General features: G+C 38.4%; 1 protein-coding gene across 1 annotated transcript; it reads left to right on the top strand.

Annotated features, from left to right (window-relative positions):
- Positions 1-758: 758 nt before the first annotated feature.
- PJVK (pejvakin) lies at positions 759-7,800 on the top strand. Its single transcript, XM_018071696.1, has 6 exons — positions 759-969; positions 3,067-3,262; positions 3,956-4,097; positions 4,816-4,933; positions 5,952-6,056; positions 7,402-7,800. Exons 1-6 carry the CDS (start codon positions 759-761, stop codon positions 7,701-7,703), a joined length of 1,074 nt encoding a protein of 357 aa, XP_017927185.1. The 3' UTR covers positions 7,704-7,800.
- Positions 7,801-15,455: the final 7,655 nt, after the last annotated feature.

Here is a 15,455-nt window from a genome sequence, read left to right as displayed (position 1 = left end):
TCAGTAGTCTAAGCCAAACACATGCAGCTCAAACCTAGCCCTTGGGTCACAGACAGCTGAGTCCATAGGAGAATAATAACATGATGAAAGCCCACTGCCATTTTCCCCCTGCCCCCAGCCATCTCTAATCTTACCCTTCAGCCCACCACCATATTTACTCCGCAGCTGAGCTCTCACAGGTAGGTTATGCAAGTGCTGTGAAAGGCAATACCATCTCAGCAGACCTACCAGAGTTCATGAATGTGTAATTCCAGCAGTCTCCTGGAGCGTGTCTGGGCTGCTTTGTTGGTTGCAGGTAAAACACCAGAATTCAGCTGCAGCAAGGACCCAACAAACAGCAATAAATCAATATCTCCTAATGGGAAGCTAAGGGTTGGGGAACTTAGTCTTCTGTTTCTATGATTGCAGATTTTGATTTCAGACAGTGGCATTGAACTGCCAAGAAAAGGGCAACCATTTCCCTATCAGTTTACACTTGTAATTCATTATTCATTATGCAGAATTAGAGAGCTTAATTGAAGGTCTTTGAGAGAAGACTCAAGCAATACACAACAGCAGTTTGGTAGCTAAGATGCTGTTGATTCTTTCCAAGTGAAATATACCTCAATCTAAAAAAAAGCAGTTTGACAGCATTTTTTTTTTTCCAGCATGTTAATTTGTTTGAAAGAACATTATAAAAAGAATCGAACATGGGCTTGATGTCTGGAAGTTACACATGATACAAAGCTTTTTATTATTATCATTACTAATGCCATAATATGTTTGCTGCTGCAACCAAAAACTTTGTTAAACAGGTTGGTGATGGAGGAAGACTAATTCCAGTACCTAGCCTCAGTGAAGCTGATAAATACCAACCACTGAGCCTTGTGATTAAAAAAAGAAAATGCTTGCTTTCAAAAAAGTCTAAATTTGCTTCAACACCTTTCACGTTAAAAGACATTCTTGAAGGGGAGAAAGAAATTTCTGCAGGTAAGACTTTTATCTTTAGGTGGAAAAATGCATGTTTTCTAGTAAATACAGAACTGTAGACATAGTTTAAACTGTGCAGGTAGTATGATGGTTCTTTAATAAATGGGTAATATTTTTGTTGCTTAATTATGTAATAAATATTTATAAAAAAAGGACTTTCTGGAAAAAGAGTAAAAAAAAAGAAAGTTAATTATACTAAAAAACCTTGTTATTTTCTGAACTAGTATGAAAGACAAATTCAGTTAAACCTTGTTTTTTCACAAACCACAATTTCCTGACAGTTGTACTGATGTATGTTGATTAATTGCTACTTAAAATTTGTTTTTAATGTACGCCTTTCTCTGTATATTCATTTTTAAGTGTGTAAAAATGGCCTCAGTTTTACAGCTGTTCCATGCTAGTAGTCTCTCATGCTGAACTGGGCTCTGCACAGGCAGAAGCATTTGACAAGAGCTATCTGACTGTAATTGGATTTCTGTAAGATTTTTTCCACATTTGTAATCTCTTTGGTGTATTTAAAGAGCTTAACCGTGTTTAAATTGCCTTTGCTATGCAATAACATTAATTTTTGAGGAGATTCTATGAGAATTAGGAGGTTTGAAACTGAACTATGCTGCCTATATTTCCCTGTCCCTTCCTTTGAAAAGTGTATAATTCTTGTCTATGTTGTTTTCTCAAAATCGTTTGTTTTATTTTTTTGAGAAGATGTCAGTTTTGACAAAAATATTGATGCTACTAATTGCATAAGAAATGCATTAACTATAAACTCTACTAAGACAAACCATTATGAGCACAAGAAGACAGAAATACCAGCTGACACCACAAAGTGGGGATTCCAGAATTCAAGCATTATGAAAAAAAATTGTAATCTCACTAATCCTACTGATTTTACATTCAGGAAAATTCAGCTGGCTTGTCCTGAATGAAAAAATTTGAAAAATCTCATTAAAAAATCTGATAAAAAGGTTACAAAATATAATTTAAAAAGTCTAACAAAAGCTTACTAGTCTTTTCTGTTAAGGTTAAACATCATGTGCAGAAAGTATTGTCCCTTAATGTAAGCAAAGAGCTTTGTAATTTAATTTCCTTTTTTATGTGACAAATACAAGTTTTTGTAATTTTTTATAATTATGAAAAATATATGGCTCTTTCTTTTTATTAGAAATAAAGACAAACAGGATTTGTAGTAGGTGACTTCATAAAGTCAGTTTATCCTAAAAGCTTCAAAGGATTAAAACAAAAAAAAGGAGTAAAACTCAGATTCCTAAATGTATTTGGAAGTCTAATCCCTGTATTAATTTTAACTTGGCAGCCAATGCGTTTCTTGTTAGTGTAATAGAAATGTATTTAAGTTTATAAAGACAGCATTATAGAAGTGCTTTGGTACCTACCTTTTGATTGTACAGTAATTCAAGGCAAACTTCAAGAAAGTCAGAATTAATCTATTGTTTTCCTTAAAAATAAACTGATGTAGTCCCTGGAATGGAAACTGTGGTAAGTCTTTCTACATGTGACATGCCAGGTAAAAGGCAGAGTTAATGTCACTGGCACACCCATGTCTCATTTACATATTGCAAAAATGAAGAAACGTTGGTGTCCTCTGTACTGCATCTAGATTCAGTACAGAATTCCCTAATATTTTTTACACACAGTGGCTTTCACTTTATTCATAGTTTTAATATTCTGTGTGGCTTCCACTGAGTCATTTTGGGTTTCAGAGCCTCTGTTATTAAAGCCACAACACACGACATATATAGTTTGTATGTACCTACAGCACAGCTACAGGTAGAAGTACTTTAGGAGAATGATAGTAAGCACAGAAATTTAGGAATAGCCCTAATCACCATTTCATGCCCAGGACGTGTCACATGCAGGACCATGGGCACAACTCTGCCAGAGAGAGGCACAGAAACTCTCTGACTCCTGGGCACTCTCTTCCCATCAGTCAGCAGCAGCAACACCAAGAAGTGCCCAGTGTGGCTCTGAATTTCACATCAGAATGGTTAAGCACAGTAGGAACGGTACCATTTATTCTTGCTCTGTGAAAATACTGTGTTCAGACTTTTCATCATCCAGCGATTTTCTTCTTTTACTCAGGTGTCTCATCTTACCAGCTGCTCAACTATGAAGACAAATCCGATGTTTCGCTTAATGGTAGAAGAGGAAATCAGATAATGAATGATGTCGGTTTTGATGTTGCTGGGTCAGATTCTGTTGCCTTTAAAGCTTCATTTGGCATAGTGACCAAACACGAGGTTGAAGTACCAAGATTACTTAAAGAACTTACTACAAGGTTATATTATATATTTTGATTTCTGATTCCAAAATTATATTTCATACAGTTGGACTGAAAGTCTGAAATGCTTAGGTTTTTATTATTTTTAGTCAACCAATAGCAGTCACCATCTGATATTTTCAAGGGTCTCAAGTTGGATCACTGGGATTAGACATATGACCTTCTGTATAATACAGACTGTACAAATTTTCTGAATTCTTGTTTGAATTACAGTGCATCTCTCAGAAAAAAATATAAATTCAGAGAGGAAGAGTCCATCCAAGCTCCAATCTATGTTATGTCATAGTATGGAAAATTTGAAATTTACTTTGAATGACAATACCCAGCTCCGGATTTCAGAAACAGGATTTCTTTGCCCTTAATGAACTAGGGAGCCATATATATTAGGGCCAATGTAGGCAATAAAATCAGAGTCACGTGGATCAATTTCGAACTTTCCAGGGCGTCCCAGACATCCTCTCTAACATTTGTACATTATTGTACAAATTTCCTTGAATTTTTTAGTACTTCTGTTCCCAAACACTGAAAACCAATATTAAGTTTCCAGAGATCTCCTCAGCCAGTTGTTTTACTGCTATGAAACAGACATTATGGTGATTTATTTACTGATTCAAAGTTACTAATTCTATTAGCTGCTTTGTAAATTGTTAATCAGGTCTGAATTTCCTTCCTGCCTCTCTTTTTTTTTAGGAAAATAAACTTTGATCATTGTCTAGTCCATCAATTAAGAAAAAGTAGGATGGAAATTTTATGCGTGGTCATGGAAAGCATTCGAACTACAAGGCAGTGCTCGTTAACTGTCCATACTGGAATGCGTGGAGAGACAATGAGGGTAAGTATGTTTGACAGGGTTCTGTTACTTATATGATCAAGCATAAAAAGCTCATTTGTATAAATTTTATGGTTGGATTTAATTGCATTTTTACTATGTAAGCTCAGAAAAAAATCTGAAGTAAATCAATATTATTGTACTGATGTAAAGTGATTTAAAAGTTGGTATTTTGTTAGCAACGCTTATGTTACTGAGGGATGAGAAATGCATGAAAGGATGTCTCAACAATGAGCCATTGCTTGGGGTGAGGCCTCAGCAAAAATGTGGGATTTACATCTTATTAGTTTGACTTTCTAATAAATGTGTAACCTATCTTTCATTATTATAATAATCTTCTATAACACATTGGAACTTCAGGTTGTTATTATTTTGAGGGTCAGCATCTTACTCCCTGTCTTATGTCCTTCCTCCCTCTCCCCCTCTATGTGTTTGAATAATTGAACCTACAAATCTTATGACTTTGCCCTTTACTAGTATTTATAAATCATTCACATAATTTTCAATGAATGATGCAAGTTAAGTTACTATCTCTGTATCAAACTTTATTAAGATACAAATATGTTAATAGAAAACTCTTTAGCTGTGAAATTTGATCTTCAGTTTCAAAGTTTCCTTCTGGCATTATAATTCTCAATATATGCAGTTTGAGATGCTATTTTGTTTATTTTTTCATTGCAAATTGTAACTTTTTTTCTCTTGATGCTTTTCTAAATTATAGTTTCACATTATTGAAGATCAGAATTGTAAAGGGCGGGACAAAGCCATTGTTTTTCCCGCGCATACAACTATTGCTTTTAGTGTATTTGAACTCTATATTCATTTGGATGGTAATTTTGGTAAGTGATGTGAATTACTGTCATTACTACTATTATTTATAATTATTTAAGATTTTAAGATAGTTTTACTACTCTTGATATACATAAGCCTTGATCCCCTACAATGGTATGGTTTAATGTTATGTGCATAAGTATTCTGACCTGAAACAGTGCTTGGAAAGAGAAACAAGGCAGTTGCTAGAAAACAGTCTGCTGTGGAAACATTTTTTAACAGTTCGTATGATTTTGTATTTCTTTTTAATCCCGCAGTTGTATTGCCTAAAAAAATTACCTATTTATATTTCTAGCCTTGAAGGAACAGGCTTATGAGACTATCTGATCAGTTTTGCATAAAGTAGGCAAGTAAAAAGACCCAAGTAAAAAAAAAAAAAAGTGTACAAAACTTCTAAACTAAGCTAACATTTTTTTCTGTTGGGCCTTTAATTTCAGTCTGATACATCATTACCACATATGGATATCTGAAGATCTTTAGGAGGAAATAATCATGGTTATTGGAAACTAACAAAAAAGTTTGCATAGCTTATATTTCAGTTTAAAGGTTTTCATTCAAGTTATGGATAGAATCATAGATGATACTTATTTTTTTTTACCAAAAGGTTTTAGTAGTTGATTGGAAGAGGTGATTACAGAACTCACAGCCTTGCTTATTATTTTTCGGTTTTGGTTTCAAATAAGATCACAGAAATGCTTCTCCTTTAGAATTAGGGCTTCCATTTTTATGATACTGACTTAGTCCCTTAACATGGCCAGAATTTGTGTGTGAACCAAAGCAAGCTCTGATGATGTTACTTGAAAGCCACTAACATTTAAAAATTCCTATTGAAACAGTGTCACTTGATTCTATGGGTTATTACAGTGGGCAGACTTGTATTAAAAAGTTGTACTAGCCATTAAAAATATTAGCAAAGCTGAATTTAATCACTGTTAGCTTTATTGATGAGAAAGCAAATTAAATTCTGTTGTGCAATTCTGGGATCTGTATTTTGTTCTTCTAAAAATATATTTTTCATTTTTACAGAACTCTGTGTGACTCCAATTGCAAAAGGAGGATTTGAAAAAGAGAAATCTGGACCATCTTCGCTGACCAAACTAAGGAGATTAAAGAACAATCTATTTCATCGAAGTATGACTTCATATATAAATATATAATGTCTTAATGCATGAAAAGTGTATTTTTGTTTCTTTAATTTCTGTACAAGATGAATGTTTAAAGAAAGAAATTTTGATGGGAAATGTACCTCTCAATTTCTAGTGTATCGAAATGATTGTGAAGTTATTAAAATTTATGTTTGAGAATGTGGCTCATTCAGAAATAACAAATCTATGGTATTGCTGTTCATTAAAACTGTAAAGATCCTAAAGTAAAAATTATGGCTGTTGATAAACTGGTATGGAATAACTATACAACTAACTTCAGTTAACATCGAACCTATTTCCTTGTTTGACCTTTACAGCTCGTGTTATGCAATATGAGTTATAATCTATAGTAATATTTGAGGGCAAATGCTTTAGTTTAAATACCAAACAATATTAATTTAAATATTTGAATGTACTTCTTAGGCTGTATGTTCACATGGCAGGCACATGGGCAAAATACCATCATAGTTCTCTTTACTCATTCTAATATGAACAACATCCAACAAAACTGATTATCACTGTATGCAGCTATATTTCTTCAGACCAAGATCTTATACATGTAATAGTCCTTGGTCCAAGTACTTTGGAAAGCTGCAAATCCAAGTGTGAAGATAAATGCTGAACAGTAAACATGTCTGTCTAAAGGCTGGTCTGTATAGGTGTCCTCGCTCCATTGTATCCCATTCTCAATCGGGAGGACTTCATTGGACCAAGCCTTCAGTGCTGCTCCAGTTGAGACTAAGGGGAAAAGCTTCAGTGGGTATGACACATCTTGGTAGCTGTAGCTGCCTAAAAGTTTGTCATTCAATCTAAACTAGTCAATTGCTGAAGAGAGAGGGAAAAGGTAAGTAGTTCCAAAATGGAACTACCCGGCATATTTGGGTGCTTAGAAATCTGCTAGGAGGTCAACAGGGAGTCTTCCAAGGTTTCTAAACCTGTTAAGTATTGGTGGGAAAGACAAGCGAATTTATTATGTTTAGAATATAAAACTAGAAATGCAAAAAATAAAAGCAGGGAAGTACACAGCTGTGATTTGACTTTGCACCAATTTCTCAGAAGCTTGACTCATGCTTATCTTTTAGGTATATTTCTAAAAATATAATTATATAGGTTATATAAAAAAATTCTGGCTTTTGTGAGTGTCTTATGTGAAGTTAAAGAAAAATTTTCAACACACAGGGTTTTTGATGGGAAGTAATCTATATGGCATGCCTAGAATGGTTTTGTGAATCAGTTGTTATTTCTATAATTAAGCTAACATTGTTTTTTAAACGACATTTCATAATGTAATGACAAATCGCTGCTTCTTTCTCTTGTGCGTTCTTTTTCAGATAAAGGAGTAGTGGAAATCATTGCTAACTCTGATCCTTACTTGGAGGACCTTTTTACAGATTATTATGATAAAGCTGCGAGCATGACTGATCTCTCTACAAGTTATCTCAGAGAAGGTTCTCATATCCGAATTAATTTACTTAATAACAACATCCCCAAAGGTCCTTGTGTCCTCTGTGGAATGGGAAGTTCTAAAAGGGAGACAGTCTATGGATGCCTAGAGTGTTCTTTTAATGGACAGAAGTACGTACGACTGCATGCTGTGCCCTGTTTTGACCTCTGGCATAAGAGACTAAAGTAACCGAGCTAGGTAAGTGCCTGTTGTCACTGACATGGGCATAACTGTGCCACAAACTTTTCAGAGTTAGTAAATATGACTCAAATGGTAAAATGCAAAATAGTGGAAGTGCAAAACATTTTATTACACTCTTCAAATTCTTTGCTTCAGTCAATGACCTTTTACTTTAAAACACCCTCATGCATTCCCTGACATTGTTTTTTTTCTTTCTAGAGCCTTCTCATGATAATGAAAAATTTACTTTTAAACAGTATTTTCATAATGTCAAAATATATGCTAAAAGTTACTTGGTTTACACAAACTTGTTGTTAAACCCCCAAAATGCTGCCTTTCTCTACACTGGCACATGATGGCTAAATTAGAATATTTGTTAATAATTTAGTGTTCTCATGAATAATTAATTGAAGTATCAGATTAAAAAGCATGCTAAAACTTAGCTCAGCCCAATGTTCCATTTACAAAAGGGAACAACAGAAACTACAGATAGGAGTTTCATATTAGGATGCCTTTGCCGTATTGTCAAGTTTGTTTAGATCACAAAAAAAGTACCAGCCAGTCCACCTTCTGCATTTGGATTTTATGTCACAGCTGCTCAACTTTCACATGTTCAGAAAAAAATTGCTTAGCTGAAAATATTTTGGAAACTTATGAAAATAACAGAACTACACACTCCAACGAGACCTCAGGGGTGAAGGTCTTTAGCTGGTATTCTCAACCACAGAAAATTAAGCCCGTTGAGAACACGAACATGTGAGGGCACCAGAGAGTTTTGTCCAGGTCTGGGACTGGGCATGCTGTTGGGTAGGGCGCTGTTGACCCTCTCACCATGCTATTTTAAACTGGCAAAGCAAAAAACATTTTTCTACCTTTTAAAGTTATTTTAAGGATAACCCAGGTATGGAAGATTTTTCAGTTGTGCTGCCACTTTCACTGTGTACAACTGATTATTACATGTTGAAATGAATACAGCCATTGCTTTTCATGTGAGAAGAGTAAAGCATGTTACCCAAGTGTTAGGGTGACATCTGCATAAGCAAAACAGTTAATGAGATCCAAATACTTTCTATTAACTATTGCTACTTCTTTGCATTTTTCCAGAAGCAGGGAAACCAGAATGATGCTCAAATAATTACTTATGTACATATATAGTATCTGCCATTATCTTCAATCTCATCTAAGGAAATTATGATAGTGTAGATTTTTAACTTGGTGCTGCTGAATAAACGCAATAACAATAACTTTACTAAATCAAAGTTTAAAAACTCACTGAAAATACTGCTTTTTCATCAACACCAAACTATTCATGTTAAAATTATATCAAAGAGGTTATTTTAAATTGCTTTAAAAACATCTGTGTTTTTATCTTCATATTCCATAGACAGTATTCATTTATTTTAAGGCCTTTTATAGTTAATTGCTGCAAATGGCTGTTCCTTGAGAAGCTGGCTAGGAGCCTGCAGAGTTACATTCCTGGGCTTCTGTTTTTCCCTTTTATTTAACAGGGGATTGAGAAGTGTTCATCAGTTATGTCAACAGTTACTTGATGAATTTTTGTGTGCTCAAGAGGACAGAAATAATTATTTTCATCAGTATTTTACACAATGTGAAAGACTACTGAGCAATACTGTAGATCAGAACATGATGCAAGAACCAATAATAATAATTTTCTGATTTTATTTCTTTCTTTTGAAACATGTAACAATTTTATTAGTTGAATGTTAAAAATTTTTACAGTCACCTTAAGAGATATAAAAAGATGCCACTACAAAAAAAATACAAAAAGTTCTGTGACAAAGTATTATTATTTAGAATTCAGTGTCCAGAAAACAGCCAAAGTACTTAGAGTTCATCATGCTGGTAGACGTTGTACTCCTTTGCTGATATGAAGCCATCTCCATCATGGTCATTCTTCTTAAATATGTCAGCTAAGATTTCATCGTGGGCTGAGGGATGACGTTTTTTGCCATCTCTTGCAAATTCTTCTTTCAAATACTGGCTTATCTAGAAAAAAAAGAAAAAACTCCCAACTGTTGTGATTTTTATGCCAGGATTCAACAGCTATCTTTAAGGACACTTGGGGTATACACCTAAGTTATTGTGACTCCAGTGCAGACACATCTACAGTTCATCTACAGAAGTCTGAGACACATTAATGTATTAAAGCAGATTTCAGCATTGAACAGTGTAGCTTGTGTAAGCACACAGAAGCCTTATATGATCAACTGCAGCAGAGGCAGCTAATGTAAAGATAAAACTCATGAAACCATACCTATACTTTTATAAATTATTTATTTCAAATTATTTACATCATATTACCTCAAGTTCAGAGAGTTTCTTGTCACCGTCCTTGTCTATTTGATTAAATGCTTCAACACTACGAGGTCCCTTATTTACTGCATAAAGTTCAATCTCAAAGATCAGGGTTGCATTGGGTGGAATCTTGCTCTGTGCTATGAACAAAAGAAAAAAGGCATTTAAGAAATCAGGCACTATGGTCAGAGATCACACATATGATAAATTCACACGTAAACATTTTATTTTTTTATTAGAAAAGGCTGTGTTAATATTCAGATTAAACTTTAAATTTAAATATTGTACATCTAGACAGGAAGATTATTCTATTGTGTTAGAGAAATGATTTTGCGAGAAACTTGCTAACCATGTACTTCCCTGAAACAAAATTATATCACTCATATCAATTCAGATACTTTTAGAGATTAAGAGAAGGGTTATCATGAAAAACAAATATTTCCAGAGTTCTTATTCTTTCACATCCTGTCATGTGACAGAGCTTATTAAGAGACTGATTCTAAGATGTATGTCTTTATTAAATATCTGCCATCTGATTTCAAATATTACAGTAATAGACCAATGCTCATATGTGTTTTCTGTCTGAAGAAACAAACAGGTAACATCATATTTTACCCACTTTCTATGAATTATACCTATGCTGAAAGAATTTGATGTAAAATAGTGTTTAAAATGTACATCTCAGAAAGAAGCAATGGAATGTAAGTCATCTGATTCGCAAAAAAAACCCACAAACCCCCCAAACTACTGGAATATTTTGTCTGGTCTCTGAATTAAAAAAAAAAACCCTGTTAAACTTCATTATTCATGGATTAAAGCTTTTTCAGACACCTGCTGTAAAAACAGCACTGCCTAATTGACACAGGTCAATGTATCATGCCTCTGTCAGAAAAAGGAAACTAAAAAGAGACAGCAACAAACTAGTGAGGTCTAAAAGTAGTGCCAAAAGAGCATTAAGAAATCATGCAGTGTAAAATTAAAATGTAAACATGCGAGATGCTTATATTCATAGCCAAAGCCAGTGAGCATGACATTTTAACCTCGGAATTTTGACAGAATTTTGAGCTTGTGCCCATCCTTTAGAAACTGAAGAATCTACTTTGTTTATAAACAGAAGGTAAACAAAACTATTACTCACGCTACTCATCTAAAATAGCTATAGTAAAAACGACAAGTTTCAGAGTCCAAAAGATTTCAACCTTCCAAGCTTTAGAAAAGAAGAAGTTTTAAATACATATGAACATAGATCATGGTTTAAATGCTACTTACAAAAGACAGATACAATACTAGAATTCAATGCCAGAAGTTTCCAAATATACATACCAACAAAGGAAAGACATGTAAAGATTTAGAAAGCCACATGCATCTTTTGTAATTCAAGATTAGGCAGGCATCTTCCCCAGCATGCAGGAATACGCTGAGACAGAGGACAGGTATGCTGTAGGAAAATAATACTTTCTTGAAGTGCTACCTGGAACAAATAGTTAACACTATTATTAGAGGTAAAGAACATCTTTTATTTCTATCAGTGTGTTCTTCTTTTTGTATGAAATTGTATGAAAGACAAAACTGGTGCATTGAATTCTGACATATCACTACCAAACTTATTATAGATCAGGAGCTACTTTTTCACAGAAACTACTATATCTATGTCAAAGGTGAATTTAGCTACATTTGAGTGCTGAAACACTCCATAAGCTCAGACTGGAGCTTTTTTTAAAGTGATCTGCACACTGAATTATCTTCTATTCAAATCAGATTTCATGCATTGCACTGTTGCAATTACTGTGTAATGTGATGATGATATCCATTAACTATCCAGAAGGTAAGCACTATTTTAAGCAAATTATTTCTACTTAGATTAACTGCACTGCATTACATTCCATTTTAGTCAGAAGATGCAAATTATCATAAAAAGGCTAAGCAGGTATGAGTCAATAGAAATTAAACATGACTAGAATTTACCAGATTAAGACAAAAAATGCTGATATGAAGATCTTCCTTTTGATGTCGGTTTTTCATGTTGTGGCAATACTTGGAAAAATGCATTGGGTGCTGTGTACTGAGTTCTAATGCAAACTGCAAGGCCTGGGTGTGGGTCTATGACAAGGACTTAAACTGCACAGGAATGAGCAGGATTGGGCTGCACAGCTGCAGTGCCTCCAAAAATAATGGGAGCACCAATTCTTACACACATTTACAACACTGTATATTTGAAAGGGTAAAACAGAGAAAAGACAAAGTTTAGTGTTAAAACTTCTTTTTTACCGTATCCTTGCTGTCCATATGCTAATGATGGAGGAATTGTCACTTTCCGTTTTTCTCCAGGACACATATTCATCATAGCAATATCTAACCCTTTTATCACTTGTCCGACACCCAGAACGAACCATTTTGGATGACCTTCATTGTGTGTCCGACTATTAAAAAGAATCATGCATCAGTGACAGTAAATTTAGTATTTTTTTACATAAATATAAATTGCAGTCAGTAAAAACATAGATTATTAGCACACAAAAATGTTTAGGGTCCAAGAATACGAAGTATAAATGCTTCTTCTGCTACATTTATAATTAATTTAAGGTTAAATTTGATATGTGTAGGGCAAACCTTCTTTTGGAATAAAAAAACCCCTTTGTTTTTTAACTTTTAACAAAAACATCTGAACTTCCTGATCATGTACACTGCGTGCCAGGATCAAGGTGCTGCTGTAGGAAGTCTCCAAGAAGAGGAGTGCTGGGACCAGTGAAAATGTCTTCAGCAGTTCCCATCACTGTAGGATGGGGTGGGACCGACAGTGCAGGTGTGTGTTGGGGGACCTGGGAATCTGTGTGCTCACCCACCACTCTCTTCAATGCTTGAGGCAGCTTCTGGTCATATAAGCTATGCCCAGTATGGGAGCTACACTGAACGACAGCTAAGAAGAATGCAGCTTAAAAGCCAGAGATCAACACTGTATGTACCAAAATCAGTCACTTCAACAGGCAAAAAAATGCAAGTGAAATGGTACTATTAAACGTAGAATTATCTTATACTAATTTTATTTTCTTAAATTATGCAAGTGGGGAAAGTGAATCAAGATTTTGTAATAAGCTAAGTTACTGTCTGATCTGTCCAAATATGGGTAAGGAGTGAAAGAAAGAAAGAAAATACTCTCCCCTCCATAGTTCTACACGGGAGAGTCCTGCCCCACTAGTAGGATGGACTGCCATTGAAAGCAAGGCACTGTGAAAGTAGAGTTTTTTCACAACAGTTTCTGTGCAAAGCAAGCTAAACCAAACAGAAACAGCCTGAAGACAGAGGGATAGGGCAAAGTGAAAAAGCAAAAACCTAAGTACTAACATTGAGGCAAAATGGACGGCACAACAAATCAAGAAGGGAAGCAGCGACAGGCTGCAAACCACTAGTGTAATAATGTGGCTGCCCTGTACAGTGCCAGCTATGAGGAAGTGCATGCTGTATTCAAGTTTCTGTCTAAAATTGTTAGTCTCTACCAGGAGCTCCTCCTCCCAACCCAGGTTTTTCTGCACAGATTGCAGCACAGAACACGGCAGGTGATAACATGGTGGTGTTTTTTTCACCCTGCCAAAGGGGTTCTCTCATGTGAGGTGTGGACTGCAGATTCTCTGCGTCCCTCCCATCGGGCCCCATCGCTGGGATTTCCATCTTGTCTCTGCGCCTGTCCCTAGGGAAACCCTGCATCCACGAACACTCGGATGAGAAAAAACAAAGCGGGGTGGGGGGGAATCTCTAATGCTGATGTGGACAGTGTGGGACCCAAGCTGTGCCCACGCTGGGGGAGCAGTGGGTCCCGCTTACCCGGCTGAGGGCGAGTGGGACCCCGCAGCTCCTTGCGGGGAACCGGCTGGGCCACGTCCATGGCCGGGCAGGGCCCACCGCCCCGCCCCTGGCCCGGTGCCACGGGGGCCCACCTGCAATAAAACTTGGATCCGTCGCTGGCCAGGAATCCGTCATAGTGCGCGTTCAGCAGATCGCCCTTCTTGCTTTTCGGGCTGCAGGTCTCGGGAAGGTGCAGCACCTCTATCTGAACCTGCTCCCGCCCCCCGTGCCGCCCTTCGGCCCGCGCTCGGGCCGCAGCACGGCCGCGCAGCTGCAGGGTCAGCCCGGCCCATGTCGCTCGAGAGGCCGCCGGCGTAGGCACTGTCACCCGCCCGCGCCGAGGGCCGGGGACGAGCGTCCGCCGCCGCTCCGCCTCGGCGGCCCGCCGCAGGGGACGAGCCCGCCAGCAAGCAGCCGCGGGGCGGGCGTTCTTCGGGCCGCCCCCTTCGCTGCAGGAAGTGAAAGGGACGTCGGAGCGCCGCAGGGGCGCGGCTGCGTGCCGCAGTGGGATGCAGAGCGCCCCCGGGCGGGCGGCGCCGTGGGCCGCCGCGGCCGCCGCGCCTGACTGAGCGGCTCGCCTCCCGGGGGAGGCAGCGCGGGGCCGGGCAGGGTGAGCGCCATCCCACGCGGCGGCCGCCGGCCGCCTGTTTCCTCGGCAGGAGCAGGAGGATGCGGCCGGCGCCGGGCTCTGAACGATGGAGGGGTCTTACAAGTGGTACCAATAACTGGCCGGTAGCGGGGGACCGCGCCGGGGGCGGTGGTTGTTGGTGTGGGTGAGGGGCTCGCGCGCCGGAGGGCTCGCCTCGCCGTTGACGCGCCGCCGCCCTGCCCGGGGTTTCCCGCGGCGGCCGGCGTTTTAGGTAACGCGCTGGCTCATAACATTCCCTGCCGTTCGTGCTCGGAGCCGGCGGCGGCCCTGAAGCGGCTGGACCGGCTCCGTGCCTGGGCCGGGCCCGCGCCTGCGGCAGAGTCCAGCCTCCCCGCGTGCCGGCGGCGGGCCCTCCCTGCGGGCACCGGCGCGGCCCCGGCCCCCCACGGGCAAGGGGTGCCTGGGCTTCGGCCTTCCTCCGGGAACGGCCTGGCCGAGTCTCTCTCACGACTTGGATTGCTCTCAGCAGGACAGGCTGTAGGGAGCTCCTGTATCCCAACCTGTAAAACAGATGATAAACTTTAGCTTCACAAAATGCATTTTTTAGAAGCGCTGCAGACAAAAAAATGCACCAAATGCCAGCATTTGCCAGCAAAGCTCTGGTTTTGTTCGGCTGGTCCTCTGCTGTGATAGTGACACCATCTCCCTCTGGAGCAGGCAGTGGACAGGTGGTGCTGTCAGGGTGAAACAGGTTTCTCCTCTGATACTGTGAGAGGACTCTGGAGGGGTCTTTCCAGAGCTGATCAGCACTGGATCACATACCGTGCTTAATTGTGCCTTGGCAGTATCTTCTTTGCCCTCTGGTTCTTGTGGATCTGCTTTTTAGTTGCCACTCTGCATTTAAAAAGAGTTGTATGCTTACTGTTATAGCTAGTAAATAAAAAAACCAAACCAATTACATGTTATTATTTTTTTATTGCAAAGTGGTGATATGATGTAGTGGGGCCTGGTCTTGC

Source organism: Manacus vitellinus, unplaced genomic scaffold (genome assembly GCF_001715985.3).
Source record: "Manacus vitellinus isolate BGI_N305 unplaced genomic scaffold, ASM171598v3 scaffold_20_pilon, whole genome shotgun sequence".
Lineage (NCBI taxonomy): Eukaryota > Metazoa > Chordata > Aves > Passeriformes > Pipridae > Manacus > Manacus vitellinus.
Note: the sequence above shows the minus strand (reverse complement) of the source record. Positions and strands in the feature narration are given on the sequence as shown.